Source organism: Peromyscus maniculatus, chromosome 5, assembly GCF_049852395.1.
Source record: "Peromyscus maniculatus bairdii isolate BWxNUB_F1_BW_parent chromosome 5, HU_Pman_BW_mat_3.1, whole genome shotgun sequence".
In the NCBI taxonomy this organism is placed as follows: domain Eukaryota; kingdom Metazoa; phylum Chordata; class Mammalia; order Rodentia; family Cricetidae; genus Peromyscus; species Peromyscus maniculatus.
Window position 1 is genome coordinate 127,935,633 of NC_134856.1, and position 22,217 is coordinate 127,957,849.

General features: G+C 45.5%; 1 protein-coding gene across 8 annotated transcripts in view; it reads right to left on the reverse strand.

Annotated features, from left to right (window-relative positions):
* Positions 1–22,217, reverse strand: part of Kif13a (kinesin family member 13A) — a 191,285-nt gene that overhangs the window by 32,258 nt on the left and 136,810 nt on the right. For 5 of the 8 annotated variants that reach the window (XM_042278418.2, XM_042278420.2, XM_006972846.4 and 2 more), the window contains 10 exons: positions 18,776–18,989; positions 17,446–17,608; positions 16,005–16,145; positions 15,141–15,290; positions 13,069–13,230; positions 10,882–11,055; positions 7,644–7,795; positions 6,160–6,292; positions 5,861–6,007; positions 1,597–1,635 (listed from right to left, as the gene is read on the reverse strand). In XM_042278418.2, the coding sequence (XP_042134352.1) occupies positions 1,597–1,635; positions 5,861–6,007; positions 6,160–6,292; positions 7,644–7,795; positions 10,882–11,055; positions 13,069–13,230; positions 15,141–15,290; positions 16,005–16,145; positions 17,446–17,608; positions 18,776–18,989 (1,475 nt within the window). The remainder of the gene's footprint in view (positions 1–1,596; positions 1,636–5,860; positions 6,008–6,159; positions 6,293–7,643; positions 7,796–10,881; positions 11,056–13,068; positions 13,231–15,140; positions 15,291–16,004; positions 16,146–17,445; positions 17,609–18,775; positions 18,990–22,217) is intronic. The other 3 variants (XM_015991218.3, XM_015991214.3, XM_042278419.2) reach the window with 1 other exon arrangement.

A 22,217-nucleotide genomic window follows, 5' to 3' on the forward strand; every position in this document is an offset into this window, starting at 1 on the left:
ATTTTTTTCTTTAGAGAATGTGTAGACAATGATTCCTTTTGTATAAAAAAAGATATTTAAGTAGATTGGGGAACTTTTCATTAGGAAAGGCCATTGAATGTCATAGTGATTAATTAATATGTGAGAAAGCAGAGGTCATAGACTATGCCATGCTGACCATGGATGTTGGTACCCAGAAATCAGAACCCCTGGATCAGCAGGATAGTTACACTGAAAGGCAAGACAAGCTCAAACGATGCTACAGCAGGATGATATTTATGCTGCAAGATGACTTTCCGCTGCATGTGTGCACACCCATGTCTGTGTGCATCTGCATGGCAGCAATTCACTGAAAGATGTGTGGTCTCGAGCAGGAGGATACCATAAGCATAGCTCAAAGCCCAGAACATCAAACAGTAAGAAGAGTGACAGGTATTTATGTAGTTCAGAGTTCAATGGCCTTACTAGTAATACACGATTTTTCTGAAATGCAAAGAATAGGTCAACAGAAAACCTTCTAAATTTGCTGCAAAGATTGTACAGCCCACCACCACAAGGATAACCAAAAATCTCCCATGCAAAATCTCCACATGCAGTCAGCCATGCTAGAAGAACTCCCAGAAGCAGCTGCTGGACTCCACTGTGAACATGGCAGGAAGCACGCCCAAAGCCACAAGACGTTAGTTGATGGCACAGCTGAGACCTGAGGGGATGCTGACCCCACCCCTACCCCCCACCCCAAGGTCTATGTTCACTTCCATCCTTTCTTAGTAAAACTGTGAGTAGGGAAGGAAAAACCATCAATTCTACCCCAGATGCTCTCTGGCCTTACTCCTAACAACAATGATGACCTAATACTTAGAGTGGGAACTGTAAAGCTTTTCCTACAATGACCCCACAACTGACATACAGAAGACTCACTGAGAACCCATCCTTTCAACTTGGATGGGAAAGCAGTACAAAGACTGGGAACTCATGCCTGAAACTTTCATCTCGGCTGACTACTTTGACCATGACCCCACCATCATCCATGGTTGTCCGGCTAGTTGAGGCTGACTGAGTATCTATGCCACATGTGCTCATCCCCTTTTCTCCATTTCCAACAAGAGAACACTGCTATTTAAATTCTCAACATAATGAACTAAGCTGGTTAAATAAAACAAAGGTCTGCACACAGACTCCAAGCTTATGGCCCAATAAAAGCGTTGTCTTGTTTTTAATCAAATGGCATTTAGGGTAACACTAATCTTCTAGAAGTGATAGGCAAAGTGCAGTTTAGCAGAGGAAAGACAAGAGTGGGCCAGAAAACTGTGAATGGAGAGCAGTGTGTTTTTTGAGATCATTCATCTTAATATAGCCATCATGGTCTTGCCCAGCATGGCCACTGGAACCGGCAGAGCAAACAATGCAGTATCTGGTTACAGATTTGGAATCAACAGGAACATTGAGAGAAACAATATTGTGTTTCTGATCACATACAAAGCAGACCAAAGCAAGTGAGAAAGTGCATGTTCTCACTCTGGGGCCCTGTTTCCACCTCCCTGGGCTCTGCTTTGCGAAGGCTGGCGATTAGCAAGAGCTGTGCCCCATGCACAGGATTGACAGTGGCAGCAATACCTGATAACTATCCATATCATCGCCATCCTCCTCATCTCTCTGGGGGGAAAAATAAACATAAAGGACATGCATTTTGTTTTCTCAAACAGCACACAGGGAAAATAATTTAACACGTTACAATGGATGCCTCACACAACATTAGCGCCATTTCACTGAATCCCAATAGGTTAGGAAGAATTAAATTCATCTGTCTGTCTGTCTCTCTTTCTGTGTGTGTATGTGTGAGAGAGATAGAGGACAACTTGTGAGAATCATTTCTCTCCTTCCACCATGTTGGTTCTAGGGGCTCAAACTCAAGTTGTCAGGCTTGGAGGCAAGCGCCTTTCCCATGAGTCATCTTAACACTCCCATTTTTTTTTAAAGAGAATTCTCTTAGATAAGGATTGAAAACAACATCCTGGGCCAGGCCTTGCACCACTGTATTCCACATGTATTCCGGGTAGGCTGCCTGGTTTGGCATGATCTTAGTTGGACAGAAGGCTAACCTATGAAGGAGTTAGAGATCCTCTTCTCACAGAGACCCTAGAGGATGAAATGATTAATCCAAGGTTCACACAGATGGTGGCCGCTCAGGGCACCATCCCCAGCAGCCATTCTTGGAGATCATCGCTCACAGGGATGAAGTTGCTTGCCACAGGAACACCTGGGGACCCAGGCTTAAGGCACGGAAGGTTCTGTGCTGGCTACTTCAGGGGAAGCTGAGCCACTGGAATGCACAGGTCACCAGTGTCCTCTGTAGATGGACCACAACTGCCCCAAAGGCATGGGTACATTTTGCAATGATTACACAGGGTAACAATTTTGGTTAAAAAGCTTAGGCAAGAAAAAGAACCCCAATGAAAACAAGAGTTTGGGGGAAGAGACAGTTTTCCTTAGAAACGAGATACAGATCCCTTGATTCATCATTGTCTCTTCACAGGCAGGGTCTCACTATGCAGTCCTGGTTGGTTTGGATCTCACTACGGAGACCAGGCTGACCTTGAACCTACAGTGGTCCTCTTGCCTCTGTCTCCCAAATTTTGGGATTACAGGAATGCTCCACTATGCCCAGTGAAAACTTTTATTTAAATTTATAACAACCTTTTTTTTGTTGTTGTTGTTGTTGTTTTGTTTTTTCGAGAAAGGGTTTCTCTGTGTAGTTTTGGTGCCTATCCTGGATCTCGCTTTGTAGAAGAGGCTGGCCTTGAACTCACAGAGATCAGCCTGCCTCTGCCTCCCGAGTGCTGGGATTAAAGGCCTGTGCCACCACCACCCGGCTATAACAATATTTTTTAATGACATGAGAAAATATTACAGTCATTAAAATGTAGTTAAAATTATTTTCACATGTACACTTCACAATACATGACTTTCAAAGTCTGGCTGTTACTACTAGCAGTTCTAAGATTAATGCATTAAGTGGAAGCTGAATGCTGAAAGACTTTATCTTGAAGTGATTTTCTTTACAGATGTCAAAGAACAGACAATGATAACATATAACATTACATTTTAGACTTTAAGGTACTTTCACCAACCAAGACCCAGCCTGAGCTTTCAGGCTTTAACACCTTGTACACTGCATTGGCTTCAGCAATCAGGACATAAAGTACTGAGCCAACAGTGGTCTGTAGAAATGACCTTGACCATGGGAAGGAGGATCAAATAACCACAGCTGGATGCTGCATGGCTCACACTAAGCTTCTCTCTTGAGGTGCTGAGGACTGAGCCCAGGCCTTCACATATGTTTATAATTTTATAATAAGCATGTGTTTTACAACCAGCCACCACTACCCTAGCCCGGGTAGCTCACTCTTAGGAAACCATGCAGTACCGAGCTACAGTCAATTTTTTTAAAATCCACATTTTGAACAAATAATCAGTTCTTTTGGTGTTGTTTATTTTTTCTGACAGTGCCTCAATATGCCTGGAATTCACTGTGTAGACCAGGCTGGCCTTGGACTTACAGAAAAGAACAGACCACCTCTGCTCCCGAGGCATGCGCCACCATGCCCAGACAAAAAATAAGATAAAATAAAATAAAAATAATTTTTAACTCAAGAGGTACAGCTATTTAAAAAATTACAAATAGGGAGGGGCTTGAGATGGCTCAGTGGTTAAGAACATTGGCTGCTCTTATAGGGGGACCAGGTTTGATTCCCAACACCCGCACGGTGGTTCACAACCATCTATGACTCCATTTTCCAATGATTCAGGAACTTTTCTGGCCTTCATGGGCACCAGGCATGTACGTGGTGCACAGACATGCATATAATCAAAACACTCACACACACAAGATAAAATAATAAAAAATTTAAAAAAAACTACAAAGGATTCTTATAAAGCCCTTGAAATGGGAACATTTAGCAAAGCTGGTGATTTTCATTTTGGAAGTCGCAGCCTAAGTTACACGAACTCTATGTTTTATCTTGTGCTGGAGATTGATTGAACCACACAGTTTTATTGCAGAAAGAAATTCTGAGAATTACTGCATCTATTTCATCGTTTTAGAAAAGAAAAAGAATTCAGTATTTAAGTGAACTCGGAAGTGGAAGGAAAATCTGGGTCTCCTGACTGTAAGTCTTGTGCTACCAAATAATTCTTGTGGCCACCCTGGAAGTTACTGGCTCTGAGAGGGACTTCCCTGGAGCGAGGACATACATAATTTAATTCCTTACTCATAGGCTATAAACACACAAGTGTGCTAAAGAAGCGCCCCAGACCATGGGCCCTATCTCCTTATCCTTTGCTCTTGCTCTAAGGAAGCATGCAGACTTTGAGCTGCAGGGAAGTGTAGTCAGAAAGGAGGAAGGCAGTGTCTGGAAAAGCCCAGGACTCTGCATTCATCTCTAGCTTTCAGAAAAATCTGCCCCAACACCATGAAATCAGAGAAACTCTGGTAGAAGATGAAGATGAACCATTTCTCAGGATTGGCTGGGCTGATACCCAGACGCCCCAGAGAAATGGAGGGGAGACATTTTCTCTTTGGCAAAGTAGAGAGATGCTTTCTACCACATTTGACTGTAGGGGACCCTGGTTCAACTGTGCCCAGACCCTTGAAGCACATACATTCTTCCAAGCCACGGTAGGAAGATAATTACTGAAGTTTATTCTCCCAGGGCACAGACTAGTTTTCTGCACTGCCCACCCTCCACAGTGTCTCATGTAGCCCAGGCTACCCTCAAGCTCACTATGCAGCTGAAGCTGAGGATGATCCTGAACTCCAGTTCTCCTGAGTCCACATTCCAAGTGTTGGGATGATGGGCATGTGCTATCATAACCAGCATCTTTTTATTTCTTAATTAGAACAATGGACTTCAAGGATGGAGAGTTAATGGACAAAATGATCATGTGCACAGTTTTTATTATTTTATTTTTTAAAGATATATTGATTTATGTATTTTATGTATTTATGAGTGGTCTGCTTGCATGTATTCCTACATATGAAAGAAGAGGGCATCTGATCCTATCATAGTCGGTTGTGAGCCACCATGTGGTTGCTGGGAATTGAAGTCAGGGCCTCTGAAAGAGCAGCCAGTGCTCTTAACCACTGGGCCATCTCTCCAGCCCCCATGCACAGTTTTTATAACAACAAAAAAGAGCAGTCAAGACTGGTTTAAAGCGATAATACACAGGAGCAATTTTCTGAGAGCAATGCAGGTGGATTGGGACAGCAGTATTGTTCGTATTGTTCACATACATTGGGCAGGATATAAAATAAAAGCAGCCCAAAGCAGGTGACCACTAGAGCCTGAAGAAGTAAACATTACTAAGTAACCAGGCAAACACAGCATTTCATATTTAGAAAAAAGGCAGCAGACGGGAAGTGACCTGGGGGAAGATGCGCAGGTAAGGTAACTGTTGTTTGTGAACTCCCAAATAAGATTTCCACTGTACACCAATGTCCTCACTTCTGCACGGATTTTTAAATTCCTTACTTACTTTTTAAGTAAAGTATTTTCTTTTTAATCATGTGTATGCATGTCTGTTTGAGTGTGGGCATGAGCAAGCTCAGGTGCCCTCAGAGGCCAGAAGAAGGCACTGGATCCCCCGGAGATGGAGTTACAGGTGCTTACTTATGAGCTTTCTAACATGGGTGCTGAGAATTGCATTTGGGTTCTCTGTAAGAGCAGGATACATTCTTAACTGATGAGCCATCTCTGTAAACCCTTTATTTTTTTTTTAAATTATTATTAATTTTTAAATTTCTGAAGTACTGGGTATAGAACCCAGCTACCAAGCTACACCCCCAGTCTTTGGCACCTGCTCCCCCAGACCTGCGTCCTACCTGGTAACTGTCCAGCCCCCTCTGCAGCTTGGTGGACCGTGCAGTCACGCAGCCGATGGATACCGACAGGATGGCTTCAACCATGAGTGGCAGTGTCCCCGAGTGCTGTACAGGTTTCACTGTGACCTGCACTCTGCGGGAGTGACCCTGCAGGCGTGAAGGCAGAGAAGACGCCAGAGACGGGGATGGGGAGAGAGGAAGGAAACAAGGGAAATCATTTGAGAATAGAAATACAAGAGAATTGGGGTACGCCTAGAAACTCTAAGAGTGAAAAACACACACACACAAAAGCTCCGTACCTGCCTGAGTTGAAAGACGCCTCCGGTATTGACGTCTTTCGCCTGGTGAAGCTCCACGGCAGCATATTCCCCTAGCTCGTTCAGTTCCAATATGGAGATCCACATTTCTATTCTTCGAGTTACTTCGTTCCACCTGCAAAAACCACATCCCAACAAGCACCGAATCACCCAGGGCCGCGGTTAGCAAACTGTGTTAATAAACGTCCATCACTGAGCACGTACTGGCACTGTGCCAGAGATGTCTCACAGATTCCCGCCTGGATGAACTCTCAACCCAAACCTGCGGTATGGACTCGCGGGCTGTTCAACTGACCCGTACCTTACATTTAGTGATGTACACAGATTAAGCAAGTAAACACCCGGGTGTGGGGTTGCTGGGTCACAGAAGAGGCAAATGATCAACTTTAGAAGAAATTGCCAATTTTAGGGCTAGGGCTGAATGGTAGAGTGCTTGTTTTGCATGTGGAAAGACCTACGTCCAGTCTCTAGAAATGCTATAAAGAAAAAAAGAAGACATTGGGAGCTTTCTCTTAGACTGTGGTGGCTTATTGATTTTCATAGTTATGCCTTTGATGTAGAATTAAGTCCAACCCGGAAGTTTCCCTCCTATGGCTATTGCGGCCTGAGAACCTGCGACCATGTCAAAGCTGTAACAATACCACCCCCATCCAGGCAGCACGGGGCACACCAGTAATACCAGCACTTGCTGAGGCAGGAGGATTGCAAGTCTGAGGCCAGATGGGTTCTATAGAGAGCATTTGGTTAAAACAACATCATCAACAATGACATTGACAAAATCTCAGGGCATGGTGGCGCCTATGTGCAACTTCAACACTTGGGAGCTTGAGGCAAGAGACTGCCATAAATGTGAGGCCAGCCCAGCCTATACCCAAACCACGTCTCAAAAAAACCCTGAAAAGCAATACAAACTTATGAAAGGATATCCTACTATTTTCTTCTACCAGATTTATAGATTTTGTTTTGCATTTAAATTTACGATTTGGGTCACTAAGATAGCCCAGTAGGCAAAGGGTTGGTTTGCCTTCAAACCAGATGACCTGAGTTCAATCCCTGGGAACCACCTGGCGGAAGCTGACAACTGGCTCCTGCAAGCTGTCCTCTGACCTTCATTACACAAATACTGTAATAAAAACTTTAAAAATAAACATATGACTATCTTGTAGTAATTTCTGTGCATGATGTTAAGTAACATCAAGGATTTTGTTTTCACATAAATACAGCAATTATTTCAGTCTTGCCGGTTGCAATGACTCACTGCCGTAGTGTGTTTTGACGTTTCTAGCATTCTAATTTTACGGAGGAGGAAATGGGCTCGAAGGCTGAGCAACTCGCTCGAAGCCCCAGGGTTTGAGGCGTCCACTCTCACTTACGGTCACGAGCTGCTCCTGACCCCTGGGTCTGATGCCCACAGCAAGAACAAACCTGTCATGCAATGTTCTTAAATGCTCGCAGCAAGAACCAACCTGTCATGCAATGTTCTTGTCTTCGCATGGAGTGAATCGACCTCCCAGATGGAGCTTCCATTCCCAGCACACCTGTGGCCCCACACTTCAATTGCGAGTGCGCCATCAGAAATGAACTCTAGGAACTCCTCTGTGACAGTCACCACGTAGTCCTGGGACAAGCAGAAGGCAGGACAGCACACTGAGAGTCAGGCATAATGGCACCCACTTATCCGCTCTCAACCTTAAACCCATCTCTTCTGATCTGCAGGAAGGCATGAAGGAGCACAGGACGTTGTATCTGGAAGGGATCCAGGAGGTGACTCAGTTCTAATGAAGAAAGCTGAACTCAAACTTCTGGCTTTAGGTGCACAGCGGGGATCTGCAGTCTCTTACTTGGGCTCACGGCCAGCTCCAGTGAACCACTCTGACCTCCAGATGACCCTCCTGCACTTGGAGACTTACTGAGTAAGGGACTCCAACTATCTGATTTCTTCACGGCCTAGGCTCTTGCTCTTGAGTGTGTCTAGCTTCAGTTCCTCACTCTAAAAAACAAACCCACGGCTGCGGAAATTGAGATCTCCCTGAGAACCGGGGCTGCTCACTCGGAACACCCAGTAAGCCCGAAGTTGAACCACTTTCCTTCCCATCAGCCTCCTCAGGAGCCCAAGCAGAGACTCGGTACAGTTATTTCATGACTCATTTCCAGAAAGAGCTACTAAGCTGGCGGAGCCTATTCTGTCTACTTTCTTATTTCACCTGGAGACAGACCCAGAATTTTAGAAGGAAAAGAAACAATGGTCAACGAGTTCAATCTACGTACTTCAGAAGTGAAAAACAAAACAAAACAAAAAAAACCAACAACCTCTAAAATCACCCTGTGAACCCAGGGGCTTTGGGATCCACGTGTATTTACACAGTTATCAAACAGCACACACTTAAGATCCGGCCTGTGTCTTTCTGGTACAAACAGGCCTGTGGATCCAAAGAGGGATGGGGAATATTTAAAAGACTGTTAGGAAAACAGTAATAAGAACGACCAAAATGGCGGGGTGGGGGTGGGGCATTACTTAGGAGGAGAAAGGAACCAGAGTGTGAGGGGAAGAGTCTGGGACAGGACAGCAGGGGGAGAGGGGACGGATTAGAACAAGATAGAAGGACTCATCTGTAGGAAAATGCCCACGACTTGGCATGCTAACTTAAGTAGTCAAAAATAAATAATGCACGTAAAAAATAATAACTAAAGATTTTAAGAATGTGGTTTGGCAAATATGGGTCAAGAAATGTAGGCTTGGGGCTGTAGAGCTAGTTCAATGGTTTAAGACATCTGTTTTTCTTCCTGAGGACCCCATTTGGGTTCCCAGCACCCACCTGGCAGCTTACAACTACCTGTACCCCTAGCTCCAGATCCTCTGATGCCCTCTTCCAGCCTCTGGGAGCAGTAGGCATCTACACAGCACACAGAGAACATACGCAAAACACTCATATACACTGAATGAATCAATAAGCAAATCTTTGTTGTTGTTGTTGCTGTTGTTTGTTTTGTTTTTGGAGACAGGGTTTCTTTGTGTAGCCCTGGCTGTCCTGGAACTCACTCCGTAGACCAGGCTGGCCTCAAATTCACAGAGATCCGCCTGCCTCTGCCTCCCAAGTGCTGGGATTAAAGGTGTGTGCCACCACCGTTTGGCCCTAAATAAGCAAATTTTTATTTAAAAAAAAGAAAGAAAGAAAAGTGGGCTATTTACTTTCAGCAAAGGAAACAGCAGTCTTGCACATATGAGGTTTTATAGGTGGTCACAGGAATGAGTTTTCTAAGCTACAGTCAGAAGGAACAGACACCATTTGCAGAGAAGTGGTCTGGACAGGTCATCTGGAAGAAGTCTCACATGGGGCAGAGTCCATCTTAGAGAAATCATTAGGTAATATTGCCAAGTGAAAGCCACAAAAGCAAGAAAGGTAAGAACATAGACAATAGCTTACTAAAATATGTGGCGGGCATAGGGACTTGCAACTGATGTCCCAGCTACTCAGGGGGATAGAGCAAGTCCAGGAGTTCAAGGCCAGCATGGGCAATATAGCAAGACTCCATCTCAGAAGATAAAATAAAAATAAAGGTAATATATGTAGAATAAGACTGCAAGTAGGGCTGGAGAGATGGCTCAGCTGTTAAGAGTACTGGCTGCTCTTCCAAAGGTCCAGCAACCACATGGTGGCTCACAACCATCTGTAATGAGATCTGGTGCCCTCTTCTGGTCTGCAGTCATAAATGCAGGCAGAACACTATATACATAATAAATAAATCTTTAAAAAAAAAGAATAAGATTGCAAATTAAGACTGTTCTGATTTCATTTTATATATTTCCTAATTATTTGAATTTGTAATGAAGAACATTTGAGCTTTACAAAGTCCAGGCAGATATTATGTTCAATTAAAACCAAAGAACTTCCAAGGAAAACTTTGCTGAGAGAGGATCTCCTGCCCTGGAATGTGTGATCTTGCTGCTCCAGCCTCCTGAGTGCCAGGATTACAGGCACGAGCCAGCACATATGGAGAGAACTTCTAAGTAGATTTTAGCCAGGCCTGGGGCTCCTGCCTGCAATCCCACCCCTTGGGAGGCTGACAAGGAGGATGGCCATGAGTCAGAGGGCAGAGCAGGTCACATCCTGAGTCCCAGGCCTGCTTGAGCTCCATGGCAGGACTCTTAGAATTTCAGGGATGTGGGGAGAAGGTATGTCATGTTCTTCAGTGGTGGGGCGGCCTATAACCTCCCCCATGCTCAGGCAAGAAACTCTTAACCCAGTGGGTGACACAGGAAGAGGAAAGTAGGGGGTGACTCACAGGGAAGAAGGGCTTTGGGGCAAAAGGCGGGAGGGGGAAAATGGAGCTGAGCAGGAAAATGACTAAACTTCTGAAACTGCTGGACAATAATAAAAACATTTTAAAAAATTTATAAGGGATCTTTGAGAATTGAGAAAGAAAGAAAGAAAAAGTTCCACATGATTGGAAGGTGTTCAAACCAGAATTCTAGGTGATTGTCCTGTTCAAACACCAGAATTACATGTAATGCTGTAGAGTACATGGCAAAAAAAACGTTGAGTTTTAAAAGTCCGTGCCCAAGTCCATTGCCCACCATGCAGCTGATGCTGGCCCTGTGGTGGCTGTTTGGGTGCTAGGGACTGACCCAGGAGCCTCAAGCACACACTTCACCGTAGAGTGCCACCCTTGGCCCAGAACCTCATTTTGTGACTGCATCTGTACCTTACAGTGAGAGAAGGTCACTGTGTACTGGGCGTCCTTGGACTGCGGGGAAGGCACGTCTGGATCCACCACTGGGGCAGCCACTGTAGACTCACACTGGTCCCAGAACGTGTACTGACAGAAGACGAAATTGGAGAGGCTCAAAGGTAGCCCAGTTGCCTCTTTAATTATCACCTGAAGAGATTTAAAAAAAAAAAAAATTAGAGCTCTCATAAAAGAAACACTAAAGTATATGTCTTTCCATAGTTCATCATCTCTAAGAGGGGATAAAATCAGTCACCCATTTAAAAATATTTGAGACCAAGCCGGGCGGTGGTGGCGCACGCCTTTAATCCCAGCACTCGGGAGGCAGAACCAGGCGGATCTCTGTGAGTTCGAGGCCAGCCTGGGCTACCAAGTGAGCTCCAGGAAAGGCGCAAAGCTACACAGAGAAACCCTGTCTCGAAAAACCAAAAAAAAAAAAAAAAAAAAAAAAAATATTTGAGACCATTCATTGCAATCTATCAATCTATCTGTCGGTCTATCTATCTATCTATCTATCTATCAATCATCCACCCACCCATCCATCCACCCATCCATCCATCCATCCATCCATCCATCCATCCATCCATCCATCCATCCATCCCCTATCTTTTGCAGTGAACTTAAGGCCTTACATAGACTGAGCTGTATTCCCAGTCCATCCTTTTTTAAAACTATAAGCCATGGAAGCCTCAAACTCAGACATCTGCCTGCTTCTGCCTCCTGAGTGCTGGAATTAAAGATGTGCGCCATCATGTCTAGTGTATGGGCTCATCTTCAAATTTTAAGAAAAATTATATTTATTTATTTATTTGTGAAGAAAAAAAGCACATTCCTGTATAATTTTACTGATGACCGAGTTTCTGATCCCGATGTAACTTTTATCAGAAGAACACAATTCAATAATATATTCTCCATGCTCTCTCTTTGTAGATTTGACCTCTGTGGTTTAGCCAATAGATCAGCCATACCCCAAACAACTGCATCATGCTGACACATGACTTTAGCTTGTCATTATTCTCAAAGCAACTATTAGAGTTTACTTTCTGTTGATATAAAAACCATGACCAAAAGCAACTTAGGGAAGGAATGGGTTAATTTCAGTTTATAGGACACAGACTATCCTTGAGGGAAGTCTAGGCAAGAACTTGAAGCAGCAACCATGGAGGGATGTTGTTTACTGGCTGGCTCATGCTTGGCTAGCTATACAGCTCAGGACAATCTGCCAAGGGAATGGTGCCTCCCACAGTAGGCTGGACTCTCTTAATATCAATTAACAATCAAGACAAGCTCCCATATACAGGTCCACCAGCCAATTTCACCAATGCAATTCCTCTCTCAGGTGACTCTAGACTGTGTCATATAGAAAATTAAAGCCAACTAGTGCCAGGTGTGGTGGTGAATGGTTTTAATTCCAACACTCAGGAGACATAAGTAGGCAGATCTTTGTGAGTTGGGAGGCCAGCCTGGTCTACATAGTGAATTCTAGGACATCCAGGGCTACATAATTGAGAGACCTTGCCGCAAAAATCTATTAAAAATAAAAAATAAAATAAATCTTGAAAATGAAAGCCGACTAAAACTGTGCTATAACTATTACACAGCATTTGCACTGCACTACATGTTATTCTACCGGTGATTATTAAAAGTGCATAGAAGGAGCCGGGCGGTGGTGGCGCACGCCTTTAATCCCAGCACTGGGGAGGCAGAGGCAGGCGGATCTCTGTGAGTTCAAGGCCAGCCTGGGCTACCAAGTAAGTTCCAGGAAAGGCGCAAAGCTACACAGAGAAACCCCGTCTTGAAAAACAAAAAAACAAAAAACAAAAAACAATAACAACAACAAAAAAGTGTGTAGAAGGATGTGCATAGATGATACGCAAACACAGCCCATTGTGTATAAGGGGGACTGGCATACATGTGGATTTGGCTATGTGGAGGGCATCCTGAAACCACTTTTGCCTAGATACTGAAGGCAGAGGGTCCACGTTTGGGGAATTTCACACCATGGTCATGAGAGGATTATTCTAGAAGAAGTGCTGCTCAGAACTGTGGCTCCTGTCAGACAGTTTGGCTTTTGTTGTGCTGGATGAAGGACCCGGGAACCTTGGTGCGAATAGTCTGGCATTGTGGGGGTCTACATGAGCCCCCTGATCCTTGTCCCCTCACCCGGCACGTCAGCTTCTTGACTCGGTGAATGACTTCTCCGCTGCTGTCCACGACCTCAAGACTTCCGCTTTCACTAGAGTTCTCCGAAGAGTCATCCTCCGACACTCGCTCTGGGATGGTCCCGGTAACACGCATGACCTCCACGTGGAGACGCCCGGCAACCTGGATCAAGGCACAAGACATCTCAGAGTTCAAAGGCGTACCCTGGCCATCTCCAGCAGTGTGAGACCCTCCCTCCCAAGCCTTTTCCAGGAGGGAGACCCAAAACCCGCCCTCCCAGGGCCATGCTTCTCTGCAACCTTCCTTTCTTACTCGGAGCCAAATCTGTCCCCTTCCAACTTGCTTTTTGGAACTATCCTTAGGTGTATCCATTTCCCTCGGCTTAGGCAAGGTACAGCTTCAAGGGATCGATCATATTCTACTGGAACCTTCGGTCTTGTAATGTTTATGTAGTTACATATGCATTTATTCGATCATGTGCTTGGGTAACCTATTCACTCCATGAAAGACCTAGCGTCCTGGGACACCAAGGGAAGGAGTGGGCTCTGCTGCCAGTGAACAGACAGACAGCAGAGAAATCAGAACCCAGTAACAACAGGATAAAGCAGTTGACATATAGGCATTGGATGTGCATGGGATAAATGTATGCACATGCATGCAGCAAGTATTTACTGAGAACTGAGGGGCGCAGGAACTCTGCCAAGCACTGTATTTCCAACACCAGGCAGACACGGTCCCCTAGCTCAGGGAGCGTGGATGGTATGTAACATGGAGCTGCATGAAAAAGGGCTCTGTCGGGTGGCAATGAGCTCCTGTTCCAGAAGGAACCACATGAACCAAGACGGACAGGGACGGGAAAGCAGTTCTTTTGTTCGCTGGTTTTTGTGAGGTCTTGATTTGCTGAGATAGGGCTCCCTATATAACCCAGGCTGACCTCACTGAGCAATCCTCCTGCTTCAGCCTCCTGAGTGCTTCTATCACAGGCACGCGCATCCCCACTCTCATCTCTGGGTAACAATTCTTTTGTCCAATTTATTTAGTTTTTTAATTACGTGTATGTGTGTAGGTCTGTGCACTTGAGTGCTGGTGTCCAAAGAGGTCAAGGATATCAGATCGCCCTAGAGCTGAAGTCATAGGCAGTTGTGAACCATCTCATGGGGGAGCTGGGACTCGAACTTGGGCCCTCTACAGTGGCAGCCACTCTGAACTGCTGAGCCATCTCCCCAGCCCCTAAATAACTGCTCTTTTCAGGCCATTTTTATTAGAACATTTATATTTCCGACCGTGGAAGTGTTTTGCTGGCATGGGTCCAGTTTGGCGGTATTCCTTTCTCCTTTTTGAGACGGCTGAGGCTGCTCAAATACATGATCTTCCTGCCTCAGCTTCTGAGTGCTGGGATTACAGGGATGAGCCACCACACCAGGCTCAGGGTTGGTTATGCTTAATGCTCAGACCCAGCTTCCACATAGCAGCTGGCACTGGGGCCAAGGATCGGAGAGGAATTAGCTGATGGTATCTGAGAAGTGAGAATCACGGGGCGGAAGGAAGGAGGGAAAGAGGGATCGATACACAGCAGTGCAGTGCTTCCTACAATGCTTGTTTGAGAGCAAATACATCGTTATTTGTGTGTGTGTGTGTGTGTGTGTGTGTGTGTGTGTGTGTGTGTGTGTGTATACCACAGCACACTTCTGTGCTGGCCAGAGGAAAATATTTGGAAGCCCTTTCTCTTCTCCTACTCTGAGAACTGGAGATTGAACTCAGGTCATTAGGTTCACATGGCAAGTGTTTGAGTTCTGAGCCTTGAGTGCATTTTTAATGTAATTTCAGATACCCAGAGTCTGCCAGGGACTCCAGAGCCCCGCCACAGGGTCCACTGGCCTCTCACATTGTATTTTTAACATGGGGAAAAACATCGGTGGTCAGCAGAGCAGAGTTATCCCAGGAAGGTGCCAGCTCCTACACACATACACAAACACACATGCATGCATTCACGCAGAGCATCTTGATCTCCCCAAGGCAGAGATTAGCAAAATTTCACACCTGTCATTTTCTAGGGGCTGGTGTGTCCTTACCTCCCCCTGCTGGCTGATGATGGGTACTGCATATTGAAGTTTCACGTCACAGAAGAGACATTCCAAAAACACATTAGCCACACCAATGAGGTTGTGATTCTCCTGAGCTTCGTAGAAAGGGTCACCTCGCTTCCCATAGAGCCTCTTGGCCTGAGAAGTAGAGCAGGCCACTGAGTGAGAGGTCAGGAAACAAAGCATCAACTTAAAACATGTTATTTCAAACCAGCACTAAAAATGCCTTTAGAGGAAACATTTATAGAAATAAACAAGAAGTAAAACCAGAATCATGCCCACATAAACCCATGAGTGGGGCATGTCTGCCAGGGGCGGCTCATGCAGAGGAGACGCAGCTCCGCTCACATCACACCTACAGCCTGCTTCTTGTCATGCCCTGTAACCTGCACCACATTTTCCTATTACTAATGTCAAGTGTTAAAAACAAAACAAAATGTTACATGCACTACAATTACATTTAGAAATCTACCCAGCTGTGAGTACAGCTTCAGAGCACACACAGCTCGGGGCACACACAGCTCGGGGCACACACAGCTCGGGGCACACACAGCTCAGGGCACATGCGCAGACTCGGATGAAGATGAAATCCACACTGGCTCCAGCCGGTCTAGGACACAGACTAGCATCATGTAGACTTCTTTCCTCCTCTGTTCACTTGAGAAGCAGTGAAGACAAGGCCAAATAAGACCTGCTGGGTGTCCCTGGAGCCCCCTCCACCTGTCTGAATTATGCGCCATCATACCATGCCTGGCACTCCTTAAGGATGACGTTTTATCTCCCTAAATGACCAGAGCATTTCATCTGTGGTTTGAATACAGTCGCATCTCCTTGCCGCCTTGTTTCTCTTACCTCAGGGACATTTTCTTTCCATTCTTGGTAAAGGTCTCGCATATCAATTAATTTATTCTCCAGCTTCTCGATGGTCCAAACCTGGGTGCTCTTTCCTTTTCTCCTGGCTTGAATGGCTGGCTCGCTCACTATTGCCCCTCTCTGTACAATGAAGAAAAACCAAGTGGACATGATTTTGACTTCCCTTGTGACAGCTAAAGCTTGTCTACATGACAGTGAGGCTGTAAGTTTACAAAAGATGATAAAGCATTACCACCTAAGGAATGTTCTGGCCACTTTTTCTCTTCTAGGTATACCCATGCACACACTATTTTTTTTTTAATAGTAGCATAGGAATTCACCATATTATTCAATTGCAAGGGTACTTGAAGTTTTTGTTACATAAAGGCCGCCGTGAGGGCTGGGGAGGCAGCTCAGCTGACAGAGGGTTTGTCTAACACACACAAAGGCCTCGCTTCTACCTCCCGACACCACCTACAACAGACGTGGTGCATGCCTGTAATGACAGCATTTGGGAGGTAAAGTCACGAGGGTCGGAGGTGCAAGGTCATCCTAGCTACAAAGTGAAGGGTGGCTTGGGATTATGAGACCCTGCCTCAAATAATCAATCAGTCAATATTAAAGAATAAAGGGACTACTATCTATCACAGAATCCTTGTACACAACCTGAAGGTATGCACATGCCTATGTCTGTGGCCTTAGAACTCCAAAACCCAATAAGATACTTCCTACCTAGCTTTCTTAAATTTCTAAAATACAACCTTTTTTATTTTATGTATATGTGTGTTTTGCCTCCATGCATGTATGTGCGCCGCCACGTGTGTGCCTGGTGCCCCAGAGCCAGAATAGGATACTGGATCTCTGGAACTGGAGTTACAGGTAACTGTGAGTCACTGTGTGTGCTAGGAACCAAACTTGGGTCCTCTGGCAGAGCGCAAGTGGTTAACTGAGTGAGCCTTCTCTCCACTCACCACACTCCGCTTTCCTTTCCAGCTTGTTAGCTGGGTAGGAAAAAAAAATAGACGGAAATTTATTTTCTTCCAGGTTTCTCTCTCAGAGCAAAATTTCTTTAAGTTGAAATGATAGGAGTCTTCCAGATGGCTGCAAGGAGTTCCATATGTGTAATAGCAGATTTCAAAGATGTTTCTCCTCCTCAGAGAATTCACTCTTAGAAAGGCAGTCCAACTAGGCACACATACAGACCCACTGCAGAAGGGGCATTTGCATAAAGAAAAGCGGGCATAATCACCACCGGCCTTCTGCTTCCATTCTCTCTAAGGACACCGCTTACACAGCACGCTTACCCAGGGAGTAGAGTCCAACTCGAAGGCTTCCAGAGCCAACCCCTGGTTCCCCTTAGGACAGAGATGAGCTCGGGACTCCGGTCTGCAGTATTTACTGGCCTACCTCCTGCTCTCCCACTCCCTAGGGCCATGCCTACCTTCCTGTTGGCACTGAGGTTGGCCGCAGGGATCTGAAGAGTCACTTGGTAGTCGGTGAGCTTGCTCATCTCCTCAGCTAGGAAGTTGGCTTCCCTCACCAGAGTGTTTGCTTTCACTAGCTGCTCTCGAAGCTTGGCCAGGCTTTGCCTGAAGAGTTCATCCCTGTGGTGTTGAAGAAAAGCAAGCACAGGCAGGTGAAAGTAAACTCGAGTTCTGTTCCTGTCAGAAAAGGGCGGCAGACATCAGCAGCAACAACAAAACTCCTTGCAGGAAGTTTCCTCTCTTGTCCACAGATTGGAGGACACTGAGAACCACCACTGGGGACAGAATTGAGGGGTTGAGGGTTGATGTTAAACAAACAAACAAAAACACCCAGGCACCGCACATGGTGGTGAATGCCTTTAATCCTAGGACTTGAGCAGCAGATCTCTGTGAGTTCAAGGCCAGCCTGGGCTACAACAGAATGTTCCAGGACAGCCAGGGCTGCCAGTCTTTTGCTCCCCTCCTCCATCTATTCCTTTGTCCGTCCGTCCGTCCATCCATCCATCCATCCATCCATCCATCCATCCATCCATCCATCCATCCATCCATCCATCCATCCATCCATCCATCATTAAGGCCCAGCTGCTAGTTGATAGCCTTTATAAACACCTACCTTTCTCAGGCTGCTCCTGGTGCAGTCCCCCTGCTCAAGTCTAGCAGGGGACTGCTTCTCTCAGAGGACAAAACCCAAGCATCCCTGGTTGTCATCTCTCACATCTGTTTGTCGTCTCTCTCGTGCCCAATCAAATGCTTTTCGACTCCTCTACAAATCACTTCCAGTCTCAACCAAACAGTTTGCTCACATGCTTCCAAACACTCCTCGCTTTTCTCTACTGCTTTGTTTCTGCCAAGCCACCATCTACAACCTGGGGCTAGGAGGGGTGTTCTCAGAGGCAGTAGACATGGTTAACATGGAGAAAGGTCTGGCCCCAAGCACCAAAACCTTCTATAAGAAAAAAAAAAAAATCTCCCTACCTTCTGTCTGCATATTCAGATTGTTGTTGTTCAAGGATCACTCAAACTTCTGCTACCTCAAGGCCCACAGATCTAACTTTTCTACTCTGGCACTGTTTGTACTGAAGGGTAAAGGATTAGGGATCTGGGGACGTGGGTGGTCTACAGTAGCTGACACTGTCGTGACATTCTCAGGACACATCTCTGAAATGAAACACCAATGGCCAAATAAGAAGTGGGCCTGGAGTCTCCTTCTTCCAGGTGTGTCCTCCCTTCACAGGCCTCTCCAGCCCCAGCCCTCATCCTTGACTCAGGGTCTGTCCCCATTCTTACCTCTCCTCAGCCCACTGGGTCACCTTCTGCTGGGCTGTCTGGCTGCTGTAAACCAGGCGGTCGGTGGCGCTGCTCGGAGGCTGCCTCTCTGGGGAGAGCTGTTGGCGAAGCTGCTCCAGTTCACGCTCATACATGAGCCGCTGCTCCTCCAGGGCGGTCCTCTTCTCTTCCAGGTATTGCTTCTCCAGGACCTGAACCACATTTTGAACTGGATCTGGTGAGCCAAGAAAAGAGGCAAGGCATTAGAAGTAGCTGATAAAAGAGAGGAGTCCACACCAGTACCAGTCAGGGCTTCTCTAGGCAAGAAACATCTCCTGCCTCAGAATCCAGCTGGTTCTGTGCTCTCTGTGACAGGCCTGAGGGTTCACAGAGGAAATCCTCCTGGTTTGCTTTTGGGTAACACTTCAGCTAACTGCTAACTATAAACCTTCACTGTTACCTTCTTCCATGGGATGAACGCATCCTCATGTTTTCCTGTGTGTATCACAAACCTCCTGGTACTTGATGTGGGTGGAACTGGATGTGAAACCATTGTGAAATCCAGGACAACACACAGCTAGGAACTTGAACAAACTGATCTTTAAAGCACATGACTTCTACACTCATTTAACATGTCATGTGTGTGACAAAAAGGCTTCTGATTGCTCGCCACAAACTTTCCTACTCTTGAATTTCTCTTGATGGAGAGGAAATAATCACAGCATATGTTTGAAAATATTGGTCAAGTATATGACATGGCAATTTCTCAGGCATTAATTCCTAAAAGTGCAATTAATTTTCATAAAAAGAAAAGAAAAGAAAAGCATGCCTTTGGCAATTTAGTGGTCTAGGGATCTAGAACTTGCAACTGGGCAAGCAGGTACAGACATACCAACAGATGGAGCCTTGGCACCACCATGGATAGCTGTGGTGCTGGTGGGACCTGACTCTGAGAGCCAATTGGCTGGGCAGGGCTCTCATGTGGTAATGACCAGCGAGCTGCATGCCAGATCCAGACAATGGCACACGAGCAAAGTCACAACATAAGCCTGCAAAGAATCAGTACGCTGACAACCACATGGTGCAGGTGAGGGCTGTCAATCACAGTGTCTCCCAGAAGTCTTTGGGGCTGAGGGAGATGCATCTTTAGACTGGTGTGGGGTGTAATTTCTTCCTTGTACGTTTATACATTTCCCTGTGATTTCTTGATAACCTGTTCTATATTCCTATTCAACTGTTCTCAGTTGTTTCCAGAAAGAATTTGGACAGTGATTCAGGAATTATTGACAGACTCTTCCAAAATGCCCCATCAGTTTGTGCAATAAACACGAACAGTACTCTTTCTTTATTAGCATGTGTGAGGAGAGAACATGCTAACCTTAAAAATCAAGTTAACAAAGCAAAAACAAGCAGTTTCATATAATTGCAAGACACTTATAAGTTGTTTTAATAAAAAACGACAGCTACCATGCCAACATGACTTTACTGGCTGCATCTCAAGGGCAGGGAGCAAGCTGACTCTGCATGCATGCATGACCTCCAAAGGACCCTGCAGGCCCACCTCCTCCCCTGCGGGGAAATGACATCTCCACTGTAATGCTGAGGAAACTGGGGCTCAGATAAATCATACAGATGACCGAGGTCAAATGGCAACCAAGGACAGCCCCACATTTTGAGCTTAGATCGGAGGCTGGCGAGTGAGGGTGAGATGTCGCCTTGACAAGCTGGTCTCCATGCAAGGCTCTCATCCCAGAAGTCGCTCCATATTAGCACTCAACAAAGAACAGAGTCTTCAAAACAAACAACCAGGTTGCTCTAAAATCCATTGTTTCTTCAAAGTAACATCAGTTTTTGCCATTGTTTTACAGGGTTTTGTGAAGAGATACTGAATGATATACTGGGGATTGGACCTAGGGTCTTGTTCATGCTAAGCGAGAACCGTACCATTGAGTACGGTTACTGCCCAGGTCCTGAAGCACATATTCAATCCACATTTCTGCTTCATATGCTGCAGAAACACATGGGACCCCGATGATTGATGCATGAGAATCTCAATCCAGGTTCCTTGTCAAAGCAGAGGCCGAGTGACTGAGGCTGCTTAAAACGGCACCAGCAGCCAAAGTGACAGAGGCCGTGCTGGGGCCACAGACCGAGATGCAAATACAGAAAGGAGGGCACCTGAGTCCTGCACCCGAGCCTCTCAAGTAGGACGCCCGGGTTCCCTCCTCATCACACACAGCCCTGCTCAGGGGCTAGGTCCTGCTTTACCTCTGATCTTAATCACCGTGGGAACATATTTCTCCCCTATTTTTCTTTAAATGTTATTTTGATTTTTTATAAGTGTGTGTGTGTGTGTGTGTGTGTGTGTGTGTGTGTATGCATATTTGTACTTGGGGGTGCATGTGCAATGTACGCATGTGAAGGCCAGAGGTACATCTTGGGTGAAATTCCTTAGGGACCACCTGCCTTTAAAAACATTGATTTATGTAGTGTGTGCAGGTGCATACATACTATGGCACCTGTGTGGAAGAGTTGGTTTTTTTCCTGCCACCATATATGTTATGGGGAATCAAATTTAGGCTCTCAGGCTTGTTACCAAGCATGCTTATCTGCTGAGACAGCTTACCAGCCCCTGTTATATCCCCCGCCCCCAGGGTTTCTCACTAGCCTGGGGCTCACCAGTTAGTCCAGAATGGAAGTCCATCCATCAAGCCTTAGCTTTTAGTGTGTTGTTTTTGCTTGTTTGTTTAATGTGGGTGCTAGAGATTGAATTCAGGTCTTTATAATGAAACTACTGAGTGACCTATCTCCCCAGGCTGAGAAATCTTTGATAATATTTCTCTCACCTGTTAATCAGTGTGATGCCTTTGCTACACTATACAACCTCTTTTAAAAGAGATTCCAATATGGCTAATAGTTTTTTAAATGATCCAGAAATTTCTTTCTTAATGACTTTTCCTCTCTCCTGAAGACTACTATCCTGCCCCACTACTCAGTCTCATTTATATCAGATCCTAGGAAAGAGATTTCTAGCTACAAAGGACATTATAGTATTTAATACATATGTGCTCCCACATGCACACAATGTGGTACTTGACCAGCAGGGGGTGCTGTGAAAGAATGCCTGGAAAGAAGCTGCGTCTGCAGAGATTGGCTGATTAGAATTTCAGTACTGTGGAGATTGGAATGCTGCTGGTCTTGGGTGAGTTCTAGCCTTCTGGAACAGCCATTTCTTGCCAGCCTCGGTATCTGAATGAACACCCTGTGAACATCTTGCTGTACCTGCCTCTCTGGTGTACCCACTAACGTGTTTTAAACTGGCCTTGATTTATGACTTTCTCTGTTCTGTAAAATGCTAAAGCGTCACAAAACTGTTTCCATGTTGGAACATGGAACTTAGGGTAACCTAAATACGTGTCCCTGGATCATAGTTGCTCAAAATGGCTCCAGAATAAAGTATTTC